General features: G+C 35.4%; 1 protein-coding gene across 2 annotated transcripts in view; it reads left to right on the plus strand.

Annotated features, from left to right (window-relative positions):
- Positions 1-4,359: 4,359 nt before the first annotated feature.
- LOC128666892 (cytochrome P450 2A5) overlaps positions 4,360-15,613 on the plus strand; it is a 31,093-nt gene continuing 19,839 nt past the window's right edge. For both annotated transcript variants that reach the window (XM_053721702.1, XM_053721703.1), the window contains exons 1-3: positions 4,360-4,571; positions 6,812-6,974; positions 8,086-8,235. In XM_053721702.1, coding sequence (XP_053577677.1) covers positions 4,392-4,571; positions 6,812-6,974; positions 8,086-8,235 — 493 coding nt within the window. In that variant the 5' untranslated portion in view covers positions 4,360-4,391. The remainder of the gene's footprint in view (positions 4,572-6,811; positions 6,975-8,085; positions 8,236-15,613) is intronic.

The following is a 15,613-nucleotide window of genomic DNA, read 5'->3' on the forward strand; positions in this document are numbered from 1 at the left end:
AGTGTTATGTATATATGTTATGTACATACAGTATATCCCATCATTATGTGTGTATGTTATGTACATACAGTATATCTCAGTGTTATGTATATATGTTATGTACATACAGTATATCCCATCATTATGTATGTATGTTATGTACATACAGTATATCCCATCATTATGCGTGTATGTTATGTACATACAGTGTATCTCAGCATTATGTGTATATGTTATGTACATACAGTATATCTCAGCATTATGTCTATATGTTATGTACATACAGTATATCTCAGCATTATGTCTATATGTAATGTACATATAGTATATCTCAGCATTATGTCTATATGTTATGTACATACAGTATATCTCAGCATTATGTGTGTATGTTATGTACATACAGTATATCCCAGCATTATGTCTATATGTTATGTACATACAGTATATCTCAGCATTATGTGTATATGTTATGTACATACAGTATATATCAGCAGTATGTGTATTCTATGTACACTTCAATAACGAAAAAAACTAAAGACTGTTAGTAATGTAAATCCCAAATTAAGGTGTCTGGTGCGCTACAATAAAGTGCACTTATACGTGTTGAAGAGTCAATAGAAAGGTGCTTGAGTGCAAGTAATCAAATATCCGAACCAGGAATATACTACGGATCCACTGGCCCTATTGCCTCTCTTAACGGACTTAATGCTCTCTCCTTGTGAACACGGGCATATACATCGCTATCAGACACCTGCTCACACCCACCCCAGTCAGCAGTGCATGGCGGATCAGCTGGCAATGAGATCCATGAAGAAAAAAACAAAGAGATCCGCCAAGCTATAGTTAAAATCCAAAATTTATTGACATCCAGGTAAAATTGTACATCTAGGAGAATAGCGGCAATAATATATACAAAGTAAGCAGTGTGGCACTGTTGGCTTATGCGTTTCGGCTTAAAAAGCCGTAATCATAGCCTGATGATCATAGTGCATATGTTATGTACATACAGTATATCCAGTCCGTTTGAATTCTATTTTACATGAATTAATCTACTCTTCCTGGCACCCTGGCAGATGTTTATTGAAGTGTGAGTGCAAGGAGAGAGAGAAAGAGAGAGAGAGAGAAAAAGAGAGAGCGAAAAAGAGAGAGAGAGAGACAAGTGAAAAGTGAACAAATTCAAGTGTATCTAACAGGTGTTAACCCTTCCCCCTAATCAGAGGAGCACAGCCCCCATTAGACACGTGACTCATATGTTTACAAAATGACAAACCAAATTGTATACCATTAAGTGTTAATACAAAATAACATTCTCATAAGCAGATGTGATAATAAAAAATAGTGTATAGTATGTACTGTGTAATATACCCACAATCATATGTACTGTGTAATATGCCCACAATCATATCCGGATACGTCACACAATCAGGAAAACGTTTTTGGCCACGCCCACAATCCACACCTGTGGCATTTTGGGTGAGCAATTACAGTGTTCATAATTAGGCACTGCTAATAATTATATATTGCTGTAGTTGATTCTATAGGTTCACGATCATTCAAGATGAATGGGAGAACTTCTCCATTATCGTTTATATTTTGCTGTATTAGGGCATATATTTTAAATGGGTTTTTCACTATACATGTGTGTGTGCACATACTCAGCCCCATGTATATTGTATATTACACAGTACATACTATACACTATTTTTTATTATCACATCTGCTTATGAGAATGTTATTTTGTATTAACACTTAATGGTATACAATTTGGTTTGTCATTTTGTAAACATATGAGTCACGTGTCTAATGGGGGCTGTACTCCTCTGAATAGGGGGAGGGGTTAAAACCTGTTATATACACTTGAGTTTGTTCACTTTTCACTTGGTCTGATGAAGGGGTGATTGATCCCCGATACTTGTTTTTGATGTGCCATTAAAGCACTATATTTTCACAAATCAAGCGAGTGCATGCCTCTTTCAACTCTATAATCTACATTTGCCTGTATCCTGGTAGCTGCCATTTGAGTGGGAGCAGACTTTCATCAGGATTTTTTATATAGAGATAGAGAGAGAGAGAGAAACAAGACACAAAGTGGCACACGGTATAAGGGCTATACCTTTATTGGAGCAACGTTTCAGGGCACCTGCCCCTTTCTCAAGTGCTTGAGAAAGGGGCAGGTGCCCCAAAACGTTGCTCCAATAAAGGTATAGCCTTTGTACCGTGTGCCACTTTATGTCTTGTTTCCATGTACCCTAAAAGTTTGATTCTTATAGCAGCTATTCCTTTGGGGTATGTAGTGTCCCACCCCTCAGTGGTACACTAAATACTAAATGAAAATGTATTGCAAGCAGTGTTAATTTCGTCGACTAAAACTAGACTAAAATGAGTATAAAACTAAAGAAATTCTAATGACTAAAATACGACTAAAACTAAAATGGCATTTTAGTCAAAAGTCTATGACTAAAACTAAATCAAAATTTGCTGACAAAAACATTTTATGCAAAGTGTTATAATTAATCCATATCTAATTACTGCTCTTTTGTCAAATTTACGAAACGTAACTTTATTAAATTATAGGATAAATAAAGAGATGTTATACACCACAACAGTTAAATCTGTATTGCATGTTCAAACCTTAATACCATAAATAAAATCAGGTTAATAAACCTTTTCTCCAGGAGTTTATAATGAGTTTGGAAGTTCTAGAGCAGTGCTAATATCATTGCCGAAAAGTTTTAGAATCTGTGAACAATCAATTGATTCTTCCTATAGAAATAAGCATAACCCACGAGTATCGGTTTAAGTTATGCTGTGCCTGTGCTAGCTGCAGAAACTTTATGTTGTGTTGAGTTTCTTGATACTTGTTTTAATTATTAACACAGAACTGTTAAAGTTTTTATATTGGGTAATATGTTCAATACAGCCAATACAGTTTTGTTTTTTATATTTTAAAGTTGCACTTCTGTTTGTTTATGAAACTTGGTTTTATTTAATTTTAAGTTTGATAAAGATGTTACATATCACAACGGCTAAATCTGTGTCTGTATTGCATGTTTAAACCGTAATACCATAAATAATAACAGGTGTTATGTTTACTCCTGGAGTATATAATCAGTTTGCAAATTATAGAGAAATGCTTAAATAATGCATTACACCTTAATTAAACCCATTAGACTTTAGTCGATTAAAATCTACTGGAGATTCAGTCGACTAAAACTAGACTAAAACTAAAACAATTCAGATGACTAAAATACGACTGAAACTAAAATGGCATTTTAGTCAAAAGACTTAAACTAAGACTAAATCGAAATTTGCCGTCAAAATTAACACTGATTGCAAGAGATGGTACAGCGCTATATAGGAAAAAACTATGAATACTAATGTGGTAATATATGACCAAAATACCCTTTGTCCTATTAGTAAGATAAAATATACATACTCTAAGGGTAAGCTAAAAAAATATTGAAATAACTTGTTCAATACTGCTCTAATTGAATATAGTGGGTATTAATCCACCTTATTAAGAATCTAAAGTACGCAGTACAAGGGTCCAAACATAAATCAGTTCATACAAGTGATCCAAATGCAGAGTAATGATGAGTAATAATAATCCCCGTCGGGGTTCCTACTTACATTCCTTAACCACAATCGAATGAGGTAAGTGCCGCACCATAATGAGGAACATACGCTGGGATATTCACAGCGTATCTGCTCTGTTTGTTGGAGAATGGTAGAATCTTCCATTCTTTAAGGGCTCCGCTTCTTTTGGGGGATGGTAGACTCTTCCTCCACTCCACATCTGATGAGCCAATGACAAGAGACAAATGTGTGTAGCTCCCAGTAGTGCTTTGCTGTTCCTTTTGTTTTTATCCCACAGCTGCGTTGGTGTAGAAGAGGATGAGGCTCCAGATATTGATATTTATCACTGTTCGAATATTAAATTCAATAAGCGGTAGATTTTTTTCCTAACAATTTTCCTCCCCTATTGAAGGTCCCCAGTATCATGTTTTATTCTATACAGCGCTGTACCATCTCTTGCAATACATATATATATAAAAATACACACACACATACATAAACACACACACACACACAAAAAAAACATACTACAGTCTCAACGGATTATAGGACTAGTCTATAATTTTTCCAGGGCTGCTTTTTTATTTCCAGTCCGGCCCTGTTTGTACAAAACTCCCTAGAGAGGCAAAAATGCAAATATGTTTTGACCTCCTACGGAGTGTAGAACAATTGCTACACAAAAGCAAGAGACGTATAAACGTCCTTTTAAGTCATGTAAAAAAAAACAGAATGAAAGACTGCGGGATTCCAAAGAACTTTGGAACTCAGGCTTGGCAGACATTCAAGTAAACACAACAGATCCCATCTAGTGCAGAGCAGATTTTTATCCCGCAGACATGGATTTCCACGGATCCAGCACAGTTATTCTTACTGCTTTTATCTGTATTCTTATTTCTTATGTTTTGTGGAAAACAATGTATAGAAAACGTGGTCTTCCTCCTGGTCCGACCCCTCTACCTCTCATAGGCAACCTCTTGCAGGTACGGAAGGGCGATATGGCAAAGACACTTATGGAGGTGAGTCTGAAGATCTTTCATATAGTACCTCATTGTAACAATAACATTTATGCTAAACTATTAACAAACATTCTTATTAGTCTATGTAACTTGCCCAATACGTAGGGTTGACACACAGCTCAAAGTTAATAAAGCTTAAGGGCCGGATTATAAGTGGTGCGCTAACAGTTACGCACAAGCGAAAATAGGTTTATTGCGGGTGTTTGCGCCCATCCGGTTTATCGCTCGTATTAAGAGTTGAAAGTAGATGCGAATGTGTGAACACAATCGCGATTTATGCTAGAATAATTACCACCTCCTCAGAGCTCTGGTTAACTGTTTTGCGGAACACAAACGTTGCACAAGCACATCAAAAATACATACATATACATACATCAAAAATACAATGAAAAGTACAGTTACACTCATAATAACTGTCTAATAAGCATTTTTAAAAAATGCACAAAAAAGTTATAAGGACTCAAAGATATGAGGTCTCAGGAGTTATAGAAAAAAAGGCAGGCAAAGGGCTTTAACATAGACTTACATACATACAAACATGTCTAAACATGTATTTACATGTGTATATGTATTTACAGACAAATATAGACATACTGTATAAACACATAAATACATATATACCTATGTAAACATATACAGTATAGAAGTGCATTGGAGCCCTTTGCTCACAAGTAGATGAAAACATGTAAAATCATATTTATACAATATTCATATTTAATCATGTGTTATACTGTGTATTTGCTGTAAACATTTCACATTCCAATATTCTGCACATGGCAGAATATGTTCTATGTATTTATAAATAGATATGCATATCTCTCTCTCTCTCTCTCTCTCTCTCTCTCTCTCTATATATATATATATATATATATATATATATCTTTATACATATACATACACACACAGATAGATAGATAGATAGATAGATAGATAGATAGATAGATAGATAGATAGATAGATAGATAGATAGATAGATAGATAGATAGAGATATACACACACACAGGAGGTATAGATATATATTTATATGTTGAAATACGTCTTTATGAATAAATAAACATATTCTTGTATGTGGAAAACATGTAAATCTGAAATATTCATATTTTCATGTTGGGTTAGCACACTTGAGAATATATAATCAGGTTTGTGTGCGAGTAGGGTGTTAGTTTTTTCTCCATATAAACTCCCCCCAAAACTCCTCCCAATTGATTCATTTAGCCTATTCCTATAACTCCAACTATTGCTCCTTATAACCCATTTCTATAAGTCCTCCTGTTGCTCTATATAACCCTACATTTAACTCTTATTGCGCCTTATTACCCTCTCTATAACGCCTATTGCTCAATATAACCCTATATACAACACTTATTGTGCCATATAACCTCCCTATTACTCATCCTATTGCTTCACAGAACGTTTATTATAATTATTTCTATTGCTCCATACAACTTTCCCTATAAAACCTCATATTGTTCCATATAACCCCCTTATCATTCCTTTTACTTCAAATAACCTCTCCCTATAATGCCACCTCTTGCTTCATATATCATCTTACTATAACTCCTCTAATTACTCCATTTAACATTTCCCTAAAACTCTTCCCATTGTTCCAGATAATCTCTACCTATAACTCCACCTATTGCTCTTTATAATCTTACCTATAGCTATCATTGCTCAATATAAACCTTTCTATTAATTCCCCTCCTCCTATTGTTTCAAATAACCTCACCCTGAAAAAACATTGCTCCATATAACTCTCACTTTCAGTCCTCATGTTGTTCCATATAACCCTCCCTATAACTTCTTCTATTGCTCCATAAAACCCTCCTTAAAACTCTGCATACTGTTCCATAAAACACTCCCCATTAAACCACCTATTTTCCATATAAACCTCCCTAGAAACTTCTCCTGTTGCTCCATATAACCCTTTATATAACACTTTCTATTGTTTCAAACAGCTCACCCTATAAAACCTTATATTGTTCTATATAAATTCTTGTTGCTCCAATAAACCTCACCCTAAATCTCCATCTCTTGCTCTATATAGCATCCTACTATAACTATTTCTATTACTCCATATTATGTATCCATGTATTTCCTCCTATTTTTCTCTATAACCCAATTTTCATAATTTATCCTAATGTTCATCACAATTCCTCCTACTTGTACCTTATAATGCCCTCACTTTAACCTCTATTGTTGCCATATAAGTTCTCCCTATAACAGTGTTACATATATGCAGTTTGGTCAAGAGTACGGACCCGTTTACACGTTTTACTTTGGTCCAAATCCTGTTGTTGTGTTCTGGGGATATGATGCGGTGAAGGAAGCCCTTGTAGATCATGGAGAAGATTTCATAGGTCGGGGCAAACAACCAACAGTGGATCGAGTTTTCCAAGGTTATGGTAAGGAAACTTATAGCTACAAACTCCTTTCTTATTTTTATATTACATCAATCATAAAAGACTAACCTGAATAAACTGTACAACTGCAATGTAACACTCACATTATGATTTGGAATAGTGTATGTAAGGGTTAAAATGCCATAAAACACGTTGAGATCTGTGCATATCCTAAAAGGGGCTAATTAAGTAAAAATAGGTTGCATTAAAAATATGTTTAAAAATTGCTGGCAAGTATTTTAAAATCATTTTCAAAAATAAGCAACATTACTTACATTGCCATGCTGTCTGAAGTAGTCTGATCCCCCCCCCCCCTTACCAGTGTTTAGCATCAGAAACAACAGCATTGTATTTCACATCAGCTTATTTGCTTCTAGGCATGCTCCAGCAGATAATGAGTGTTAAACTCTTGCATTCTACCAAACAAAGGTGGATATAGATACAGCCATAGAAGGAAATGTGTGGGGGGAGTTAGAGCTGTACAATTCGGAAACTTAAAAGAAAGGGTTAATGGGGAGGCACTGTAGTATAAATTTGCAGGTAATGTATTTAAAGTACATATTATATTTTGTCTCCATTCCAAAAAAACCTATCCATCCGTCTATCTATCCATCTATTTATTGTATATAAATATAACATTTCTAAATATTCTCCAATGTATGTAAAAAAAAAAAAAAAATCACATTAAAGAAACAAAGAAAATTAAATACAATTGAGTGGTATCTTCACAAACACAGCTTCCCCCATTCTGATATAGGGTATCATAAAACCTTCAAAAGAGTAGCTAACATAATGCTTACTCTGGTCATCATTTTGCTTACCATAGAAACAACTTGCAAGAATGTTACCTGCCAAAAGACACTCCTGCTTTCATTTCCCATAGACATTGAATAACAAAAATGGGAAGCCTCTCTGAATACATACACCTAATGGCATTGTCCTCCATATTTTTGTGATAAAAATACCCAGCTACTACATACAAAAGAACGTACTCTAGATTAATGAAACAATGTCAATAACAGAATACATATAGAGACAAGTGTCTTCATAAACTAGACCTAATGACAGGTATGTCTTTAATTACAACTACACAGAATTTTCATTGTTTCTCTAGGATTAATTACAAGTGAGGGGGATCGTTGGAGACAGCTACGCAGATTTTCCTTATCAACCCTCAGGAATTTTGGGCTAGGAAAGAGGAGTATAGAGGAGAGAATCCAAGAGGAGTGTCAGTTTCTCATTGAAGAACTAAAGACTTACAAAGGTATGTTGAAGCTAGAAACAAAGGGACATGGAGCGCAAAGGAAAAAGAGAAACAATCATAGTGCAGTATATCCAATAAAATCGTTATTTATTATATTAAAAATAGGTAAACTTACAAACGAGACCAAACTATGTGAGGTATGTTACAAGCGTTGGTACAGATGACACCCCACTGAATCCTGGAGCACTCTCCGAGTCCGTATCCCCGAACTTCTAAGTCTGTGAGCTCAACCACCAGCTGACGAACTGGGTGATATCCGAGTGTAACCTGGTTCCTAAAGTGAGTCCCTCCTCTAGGTAGCAAGCCTGTATTGCCAAAGGTTCACCACCAAACAGGATAGGCAAGAGTCACTGTACGTCTGTGTGGGCGTGGCCTTACGTGTTTCACAGGGCTCCTCCCCGCTTCATCAGAGGCTCTGCCCACTCCTCTCACCTCCTTCTACTTAATCGGAGGTCTGTATGACGTCACAGTATTCATTAAACAATGTATCAAATTACTTGGATACTGATCTGCCACATTTAAAAACATCCTGCAATACCTTAATATAATGACAACATTATGCCCTCTATATTTAATTCTAACTATATACATCAAGAGTGCAGTTTATGTTACAATACATGTTTCCAGGGAAAGATCATAATGTATATAAAAAAAAAAAAAAGTTAAAAACAATAATCAATGTATTGCATTGATATTATGCTCTATTCATATAATTGGTCACATTAGCAAAAAAATTATGATTAATATTAAAACACATAAAATTTGATTATGGTATTACTTACAGGCCACATAATTCATTTTTCATGATAATAACAGCGTATCTCAAACACATAAATGGATGCATTAATGAATGAATGAATATATATATATATATATATATATATATATATATATATATATATATAGTGGGGTGATGATATGAAATTCATCAACTTAATAGAGTATAAAAGATAAAATGTAAACAAAAGAGTGTAGAAAATGAAAAATAAAAGATGAATTATGGGACATGAAATGTGTAGGATGGAATCCCCTTATATAGTTATTCACCATACCTACAATACTCCATTACTTGATTAAATACTTGAAAATATGTTTCCCTTAACACTTAAACTACTGTGACTATTCACGCTTAACTAAATAACATTTCTTTAACCCTTTGATGACAGGGTTAATTTGTCTACATCGGAACAACTTTCAGATGTAAACAAATTGAAATCCCACGATCGCGCAATCGCGAGATATCAATAATGGGATCGGGTCAGGGGGGAGTCCCTATGATGCTAGGCACGCCCTCCATGATCGCATTCTGGAAGCGCCGTTGGCTTCAGTACAGCCAAACAGCTAGGACTTTCCATGTCGTCCTAATGGCGCTAAAACCCAGCACATTTAGGAGGGCATGGATCGTCCTAATGGCGTTAAAAGGTTAAAGATTTAATGAGTGTTTGTTGTTAAGCATACACTATTCCTCTATAAAAGCAGCCAAATCTATATCTTGATTGAGACCCACTGGTTTCATGGTACCCAACCTATGGATCCAGTAGGTCTCCCGCTGTCTGAGTTTAGCTAAACGATTCACCCCTCTCACTGTGTTTTTAATGTGTTCTATGGCTCTAATGCTCAATCCTGACTTGTTCCTATAAAACGTGTGCTGACAAGCCGTGCGTTTTTACTCCATTTTCCATGTTTCTTAAATGTTCACTAAACCTTGTCTTGACAGAGCGTTTTGTGTGACTAATATAAAGCCTGTCACACGGGCACTTAAATAAATACACTACATAATTAGTTTTACAGTTCATAAGATCCTTGATCTTAAAGGCGAGCTCCTTCCCTGCCTCTCCAAAATTCCTGTTGTACTTATCTATATGTTCACAACAATTACAAACCTTTCTCCCACATTTATAAAAACCACAAGATGACTTATTTAGTCAATTTGGTTCAACTACTGATTTAAAAAAACTGGGACTAATTTGATTCTTTAAGTTCATGTTCCTTTTAAAAATCACCTGACCTTTATTGGTTAATGTATCTTTTAAAATGGGGTCCTGCATAAGAATAGGCCAAAATTTCCTCACTGCTCCATCAATCTCTTTAGATGCCCTATTATACTTAGGGCTAGATTTATTATAGCTGAGGCGTACAGGGGCGGCTGTGGCGGGGCGAAATTACCCGCAGGTATTTGGCATTGCACACGAGCGCAATTTTGCGTTCGCGTGCAATCCCGCCCCCTGCCCGCGCACAGCCAATCACGTGCGGGCAGGAGCTGTCAATCTCCTCGGTCAGACTCGACCGAGGAGATTGAATTTCGCCAGTTTAGAGGTGGCGAACAGCTTAGGGAAGCAGCGGTCTTGTGACCGCTGCTTGATAGATTACGGCGAGCAAGTTCTAGTGAGAACTTGCTGCCGTAGGGTTGCCGGAGGGGCTTCATAAATCTAGCCCCTAGTAACTAATTGTACTTCACGTTTTAGATGTTTTTTTACATTGACTTTTTTCCTTACTGCCTAATAAAATTTTTCTGACCCTTCTTAAAACTTTTTCATTTGCTCCCTTCACAATGTGTTCAAGGTACCCCTTGACTAGAAACCTATTGCTAATAATTTCTGCCTCACCAAGGAAATCTTGCCTCCTTGAACAATTTCATTTAGCCCTTTGAAATTGCCCAAAAGTGATATTGCATATCCATTTCGCATGGTGTCAACTTCGAGCATGTAAATACCCGTTTGTATCTGTGGACTTCCGTTATTGTTTGGTATAAATTCCACCATTTTCTTGGGCAATATCAAGGTCTTAAAATGTGATTTTCTCCTAATTTGCTCCATGGTAAATTTGAGATTCAACAAATTCATATTGGTGTATTTCACAAAGTCATTTAATTCACCAACCTCCCCCTGCCATATGATCAGCACATCATCAATATAGCAATACCATTTGATAATGTGAATTTCATAGGGATTCTCTGCATTATAAATATACATGTCCTCCCGCCACCCCATGTAAAGGATTGCAAAATTTAGGGCTAATTTTGTACCAAGCGCGGTACCGGTCTTTTGTAGGTAATACCTATTTTCGAACATAAAGTAGTTTCTTGTCAAAATGAACCTAATAGATTCTTCTAGGAACCAAGTTTGGGTACTATTTATAAATCCACACTTCTCTGAGAAATGCCTTACTGCAGTGATTCCTAGATTATGTGGAATGGATGTGTACAATGAGCTCACATCCATTGTGACCCACATATAGTCATCCTGCCACACAGTGCCCTCCATCAATTTCAGGATGTGTGGTGTGTCTCGAACAAATGGTTTCAAAACTGGAACCAGGGATTTCAGAATAGGATCAACATATTCTGATAATTTTGTGGTCAATCCACCTATTCCCGATGCTATCAGCCTCCCAGGTGGGTTAATCAACCCCTTCTGTATTAAAAGGTATGTATTTTCCTTTATGGTTGTAGGCTAATTGACTCCCAAAGTATTTTGGATCTTTTTCTGATAATATTTAGTTCTGTATTCAATCTGATATAAAAATGTCTAAAGAAACCACTATAAGGAAGTTGGTCTCCTTCAAGACCTCAAGTTAAACGTTCATGATTCTGATAGAACATACAATTAAAGGGACAGTCTATTTGAGAATGATTATTGTTTAAAAAGATAAATAATCCATTTATTAGCCATTCCCCAGTTTTAAATAACCAACATTGTTAAATTAATATACTTGTATCTCTGCAGACTGCCCCTTATAGCAGTGCTTTTTACAAACTTGCATTTCAGTCAATCAGAGCTAACCCATGCATTAGTCCACAGGAGTTAGCATATATATATATATATATATATATATATATATATATATATATATATATATATATATATATATATATTAGGCACACATGAACTAGCACTGTCTTGGCTGTGAAAAGCTAAAAACATGCACTGAGATAAGATTCAGCCTTCAAGAACTAATGCCCTCTACCTATATATTAGTATACTTTTTACCTCTGTGATTACCTTGTATCCAAGGCTCCTGAGACTGTCTCCTTATTCCAGTTCTTTTGACAGACTCTACAGGCGTGAGCACAATGATATCTATATAGCACACATGAACTAACGCCCTCTGAAAAACTGTCAAATGCGTTCAGATAAGAGATGGCCTTCAAGTGCTTAGAAATTAGCATATGAACCTACCTAAGTTCAGCCTTCAACAAAGAATACAAAGAGAAATTTTTTTATAAATCGCATGTGCTATCTGAATCATGAAAGTTTAATTTTGAACGTCCCTTTAAATTGATAGGGAAATCAAAATTAAACTTGCATGATTTAGATAGATCATGCAAATTTAAAGACTCTTAAATTTACTTATATTATCACATTTACTTTGAAAAGAATATGCACATATCATAATTAGCCAATTTCAGAGAAGCAGTAGAATTTCTGACAAATGTCAAAATTTGTGTACATTTCCTGTCGCCTATGTCATGTGACAGCCATCAACCAATCACAAAATGCATATACGTATAGACTGTTAACTTCTGCACCTGCTCAGTAGGTTTGGAAAATGTGGATATAAAAAAAACTGTTTGATACTGGAAGTAAATTGGAAAGTTGTTTAAAAACGGCTGCTTTATCTGAATCATGAAAGTTTTATTTTTACTTTAGTGCTCCTTTAAAGGGACATAAAAACATCTATCATTGGCTTTCAGCTAGTTCCCAGTGGTGCAGTACTGCTCCTTCAACAAAGGATACCAAGAGATTGAAGCAAAATAGATAATAGAAGTAATTTGGAAAGTTGTTTAAATTACATGCTCTGTCTGAATCATAAAATAAAAAAAAAAAATAGGTTTCATGTCCCTTTAAGGGACACTCCCTGTATTTCAGGATGTGAAAAAGAATCAAGAACAATATAGCTCTCTATGTGCTGGGAGATTTTTGTTACATTTACAGTTTGTGCTTGTTTTTTTTAATCCAGTTTCCTCCTTTAAAGGGACATTTTGGTAAAAATGTAAATGCACATAGATGAATTACATCTTTGAATAGAAACATATTTGCAATATACATGTATTGGCAAAAATGCTTCTAGTAAAAGTTATCACTGTTTTAGTGTTGACATTTTTCTCTGCACGTGCATGTCAAGCATAGCTAGATATTCTCAGTGCACCAGGATTTTAAATACTGCAGCTGCTCAGAGCACCAGTGGGGTTTGTATCATTTCAGCAATTAACAAATTGATTTATTACCAGATGATAAAGGCACCTTAGGCTCTATGAGCAAGTGCTGCATTTAAAATGCTGGTGCATGGAGCATACTTAAATACACTTTTGAAACAGCTATAGTTTTGCTATTACAAACTTGCTTGCTGCAATTGATTTTTAATAGCCACACTCTACCCACAATTTTTCTTATGTGAAGAAGCCAATACATTTCTTGTTATTAGAGAAGATAAAGCTTGACACATTTATTTTGTCATTAAAAGCAACATTGTTATGTAGTTTCTAATAACCAGACAGATATTTAGTAGGACAGTATTGTGATAAAGGAAACTTTTTTGCATTTTTCCTATGCATAAATTAATCTTTAAATTACATTCTCAAGGTATTTAATGCCCCTTTAATGCAGGGATGGGGAACCAGATGTTTCAGAACTACATTTCCCATGATGCTCAACCGGACTTCAGAGTCCCTAAGCATAATGGGTAATGTAGTTATAAAACATCAGAAGTGCCAAGGTTCCCCACCCCTGCTTTAAAGGGACAGTAAAGTCAAAATTAAACCTTTATGATACATATACGGCATGTGATTTAAAAATAACTTTCCAGTTCACTTCTATTATTAACTTCATTCACTTGTTATCCTTTGTTGAAATACCTAGTTAGACTCAGTAGCTGCAATGTACTACTGGGAGTGAGGTGTAAATGGGTAGCTGCACATAAATGTCTCTTGCCACTCGGTTACCAGATGTGTTTATTTAGCTCCCAGTAGTGAATTGCTGCTTTTTCAACAAAGCATACAAAGAGAATGAAGCAAATTTGATTACAAAAGTAAACTGGAAAAAAAAAGTTAAATCGTGTGGATGAAGGATAAATTTAGGTTTCTTAACCGCGGTTCCCAAGTACCCGCAACAGCCCTGGTTTGCATTATAGCTGAACTAGTGCACAGGTGAAATAATCAGATCATAGGTGAGAGCAGGTTAGTAACCATGGTTACCAATCAGCTGATTATTTCACCTGTGTGCTAGTTCAGCTACAATGGAAACCTGGCATGTTGGGTGTCCTTGAGGGCTGCGGTTGAGAAACAATGCCTTAAACAAATCCTTAAAGGGACACTCAAGTCAAAATAAACTTTTATGATTCAGATAGAGCAGCAGTTTTAAGTCACTTTCCAATGTAATTCTATTATCAAATTTTGCACAGTCTTTTTATATTCAAACTTTTTGGGGAACAAGATCCTACTGAGCATGTGCACAAGCTCACAGGGTATACGTATACTAGTCTGTGATTGGTTGATGTCTGTCACTTAATATAGTGGGTTGGAAAAATGGGAGAAAAAAATAAAATTTGTCAGAATTAAAAAATAATCTACTGCTTATTTGAAATTCAGAGTAGGAGTTAAAGGGACAGTAAACTCCAGACTTTTTGTTGTTTAAAAAGATAGATAATCCCTTTATTACCCATTCCCCAGTTTTGCATAACCAACACAGTTATATTAATGTACTTTTTACCTCTGTGATTACCTTGTATCTATGCCTCTGCAGACTGCCCTCTTATTTCAGTTCTTTTGACAAACTTGCAATTTAGCCAATTGGTGCTGACTCCTAGGAGCTTCATGTGCCTGAGCTCAATGTTATCTATATGAAACACATGAACTAACGCCCTCTATTGGTGAAAAACTGTCAAAATGCTTTCAGATTAGAGGCGGCCTTCAGAGTCTAAGAAATTAGCATATGAACCTCCTAGGTTTAGCTTTCAACTAAGAATACCAAGAGAACAAAGCAAAATTGGTAATAAAAGTAAATTGGAAAGTTGTTTAAAATGACATGCCCTATTTAAATCATGAAACTTTTTTTTTTTATCTTGACTGTCCCTTTAAATCATTGTTGTTTAATTATGCTCTTGTTAATTACATAATTATATTGCATTGAGTGGTCCTTTAATCTAGATTTTATAGACAGCAATATGTTTAGGTTCTCATTGAACTTTGGATGTTTCTTTGTAAATTCTTAACAAAATATGACCATAATTTGAATTGCAATTTGTATTTTTTACATGAAATGATCTTGTCAGTTTTAGAGACTGGACTTTAAAGGTATATTATGTACTGTAAGTTAAACTAGAAGCAACTATGAGTTAAAGGAAAACAAGTCAAAATCAAGCTTTCACGAGTCAGAGCATT

Source organism: Bombina bombina, chromosome 7, assembly GCF_027579735.1.
Source record: "Bombina bombina isolate aBomBom1 chromosome 7, aBomBom1.pri, whole genome shotgun sequence".
NCBI lineage: Eukaryota > Metazoa > Chordata > Amphibia > Anura > Bombinatoridae > Bombina > Bombina bombina.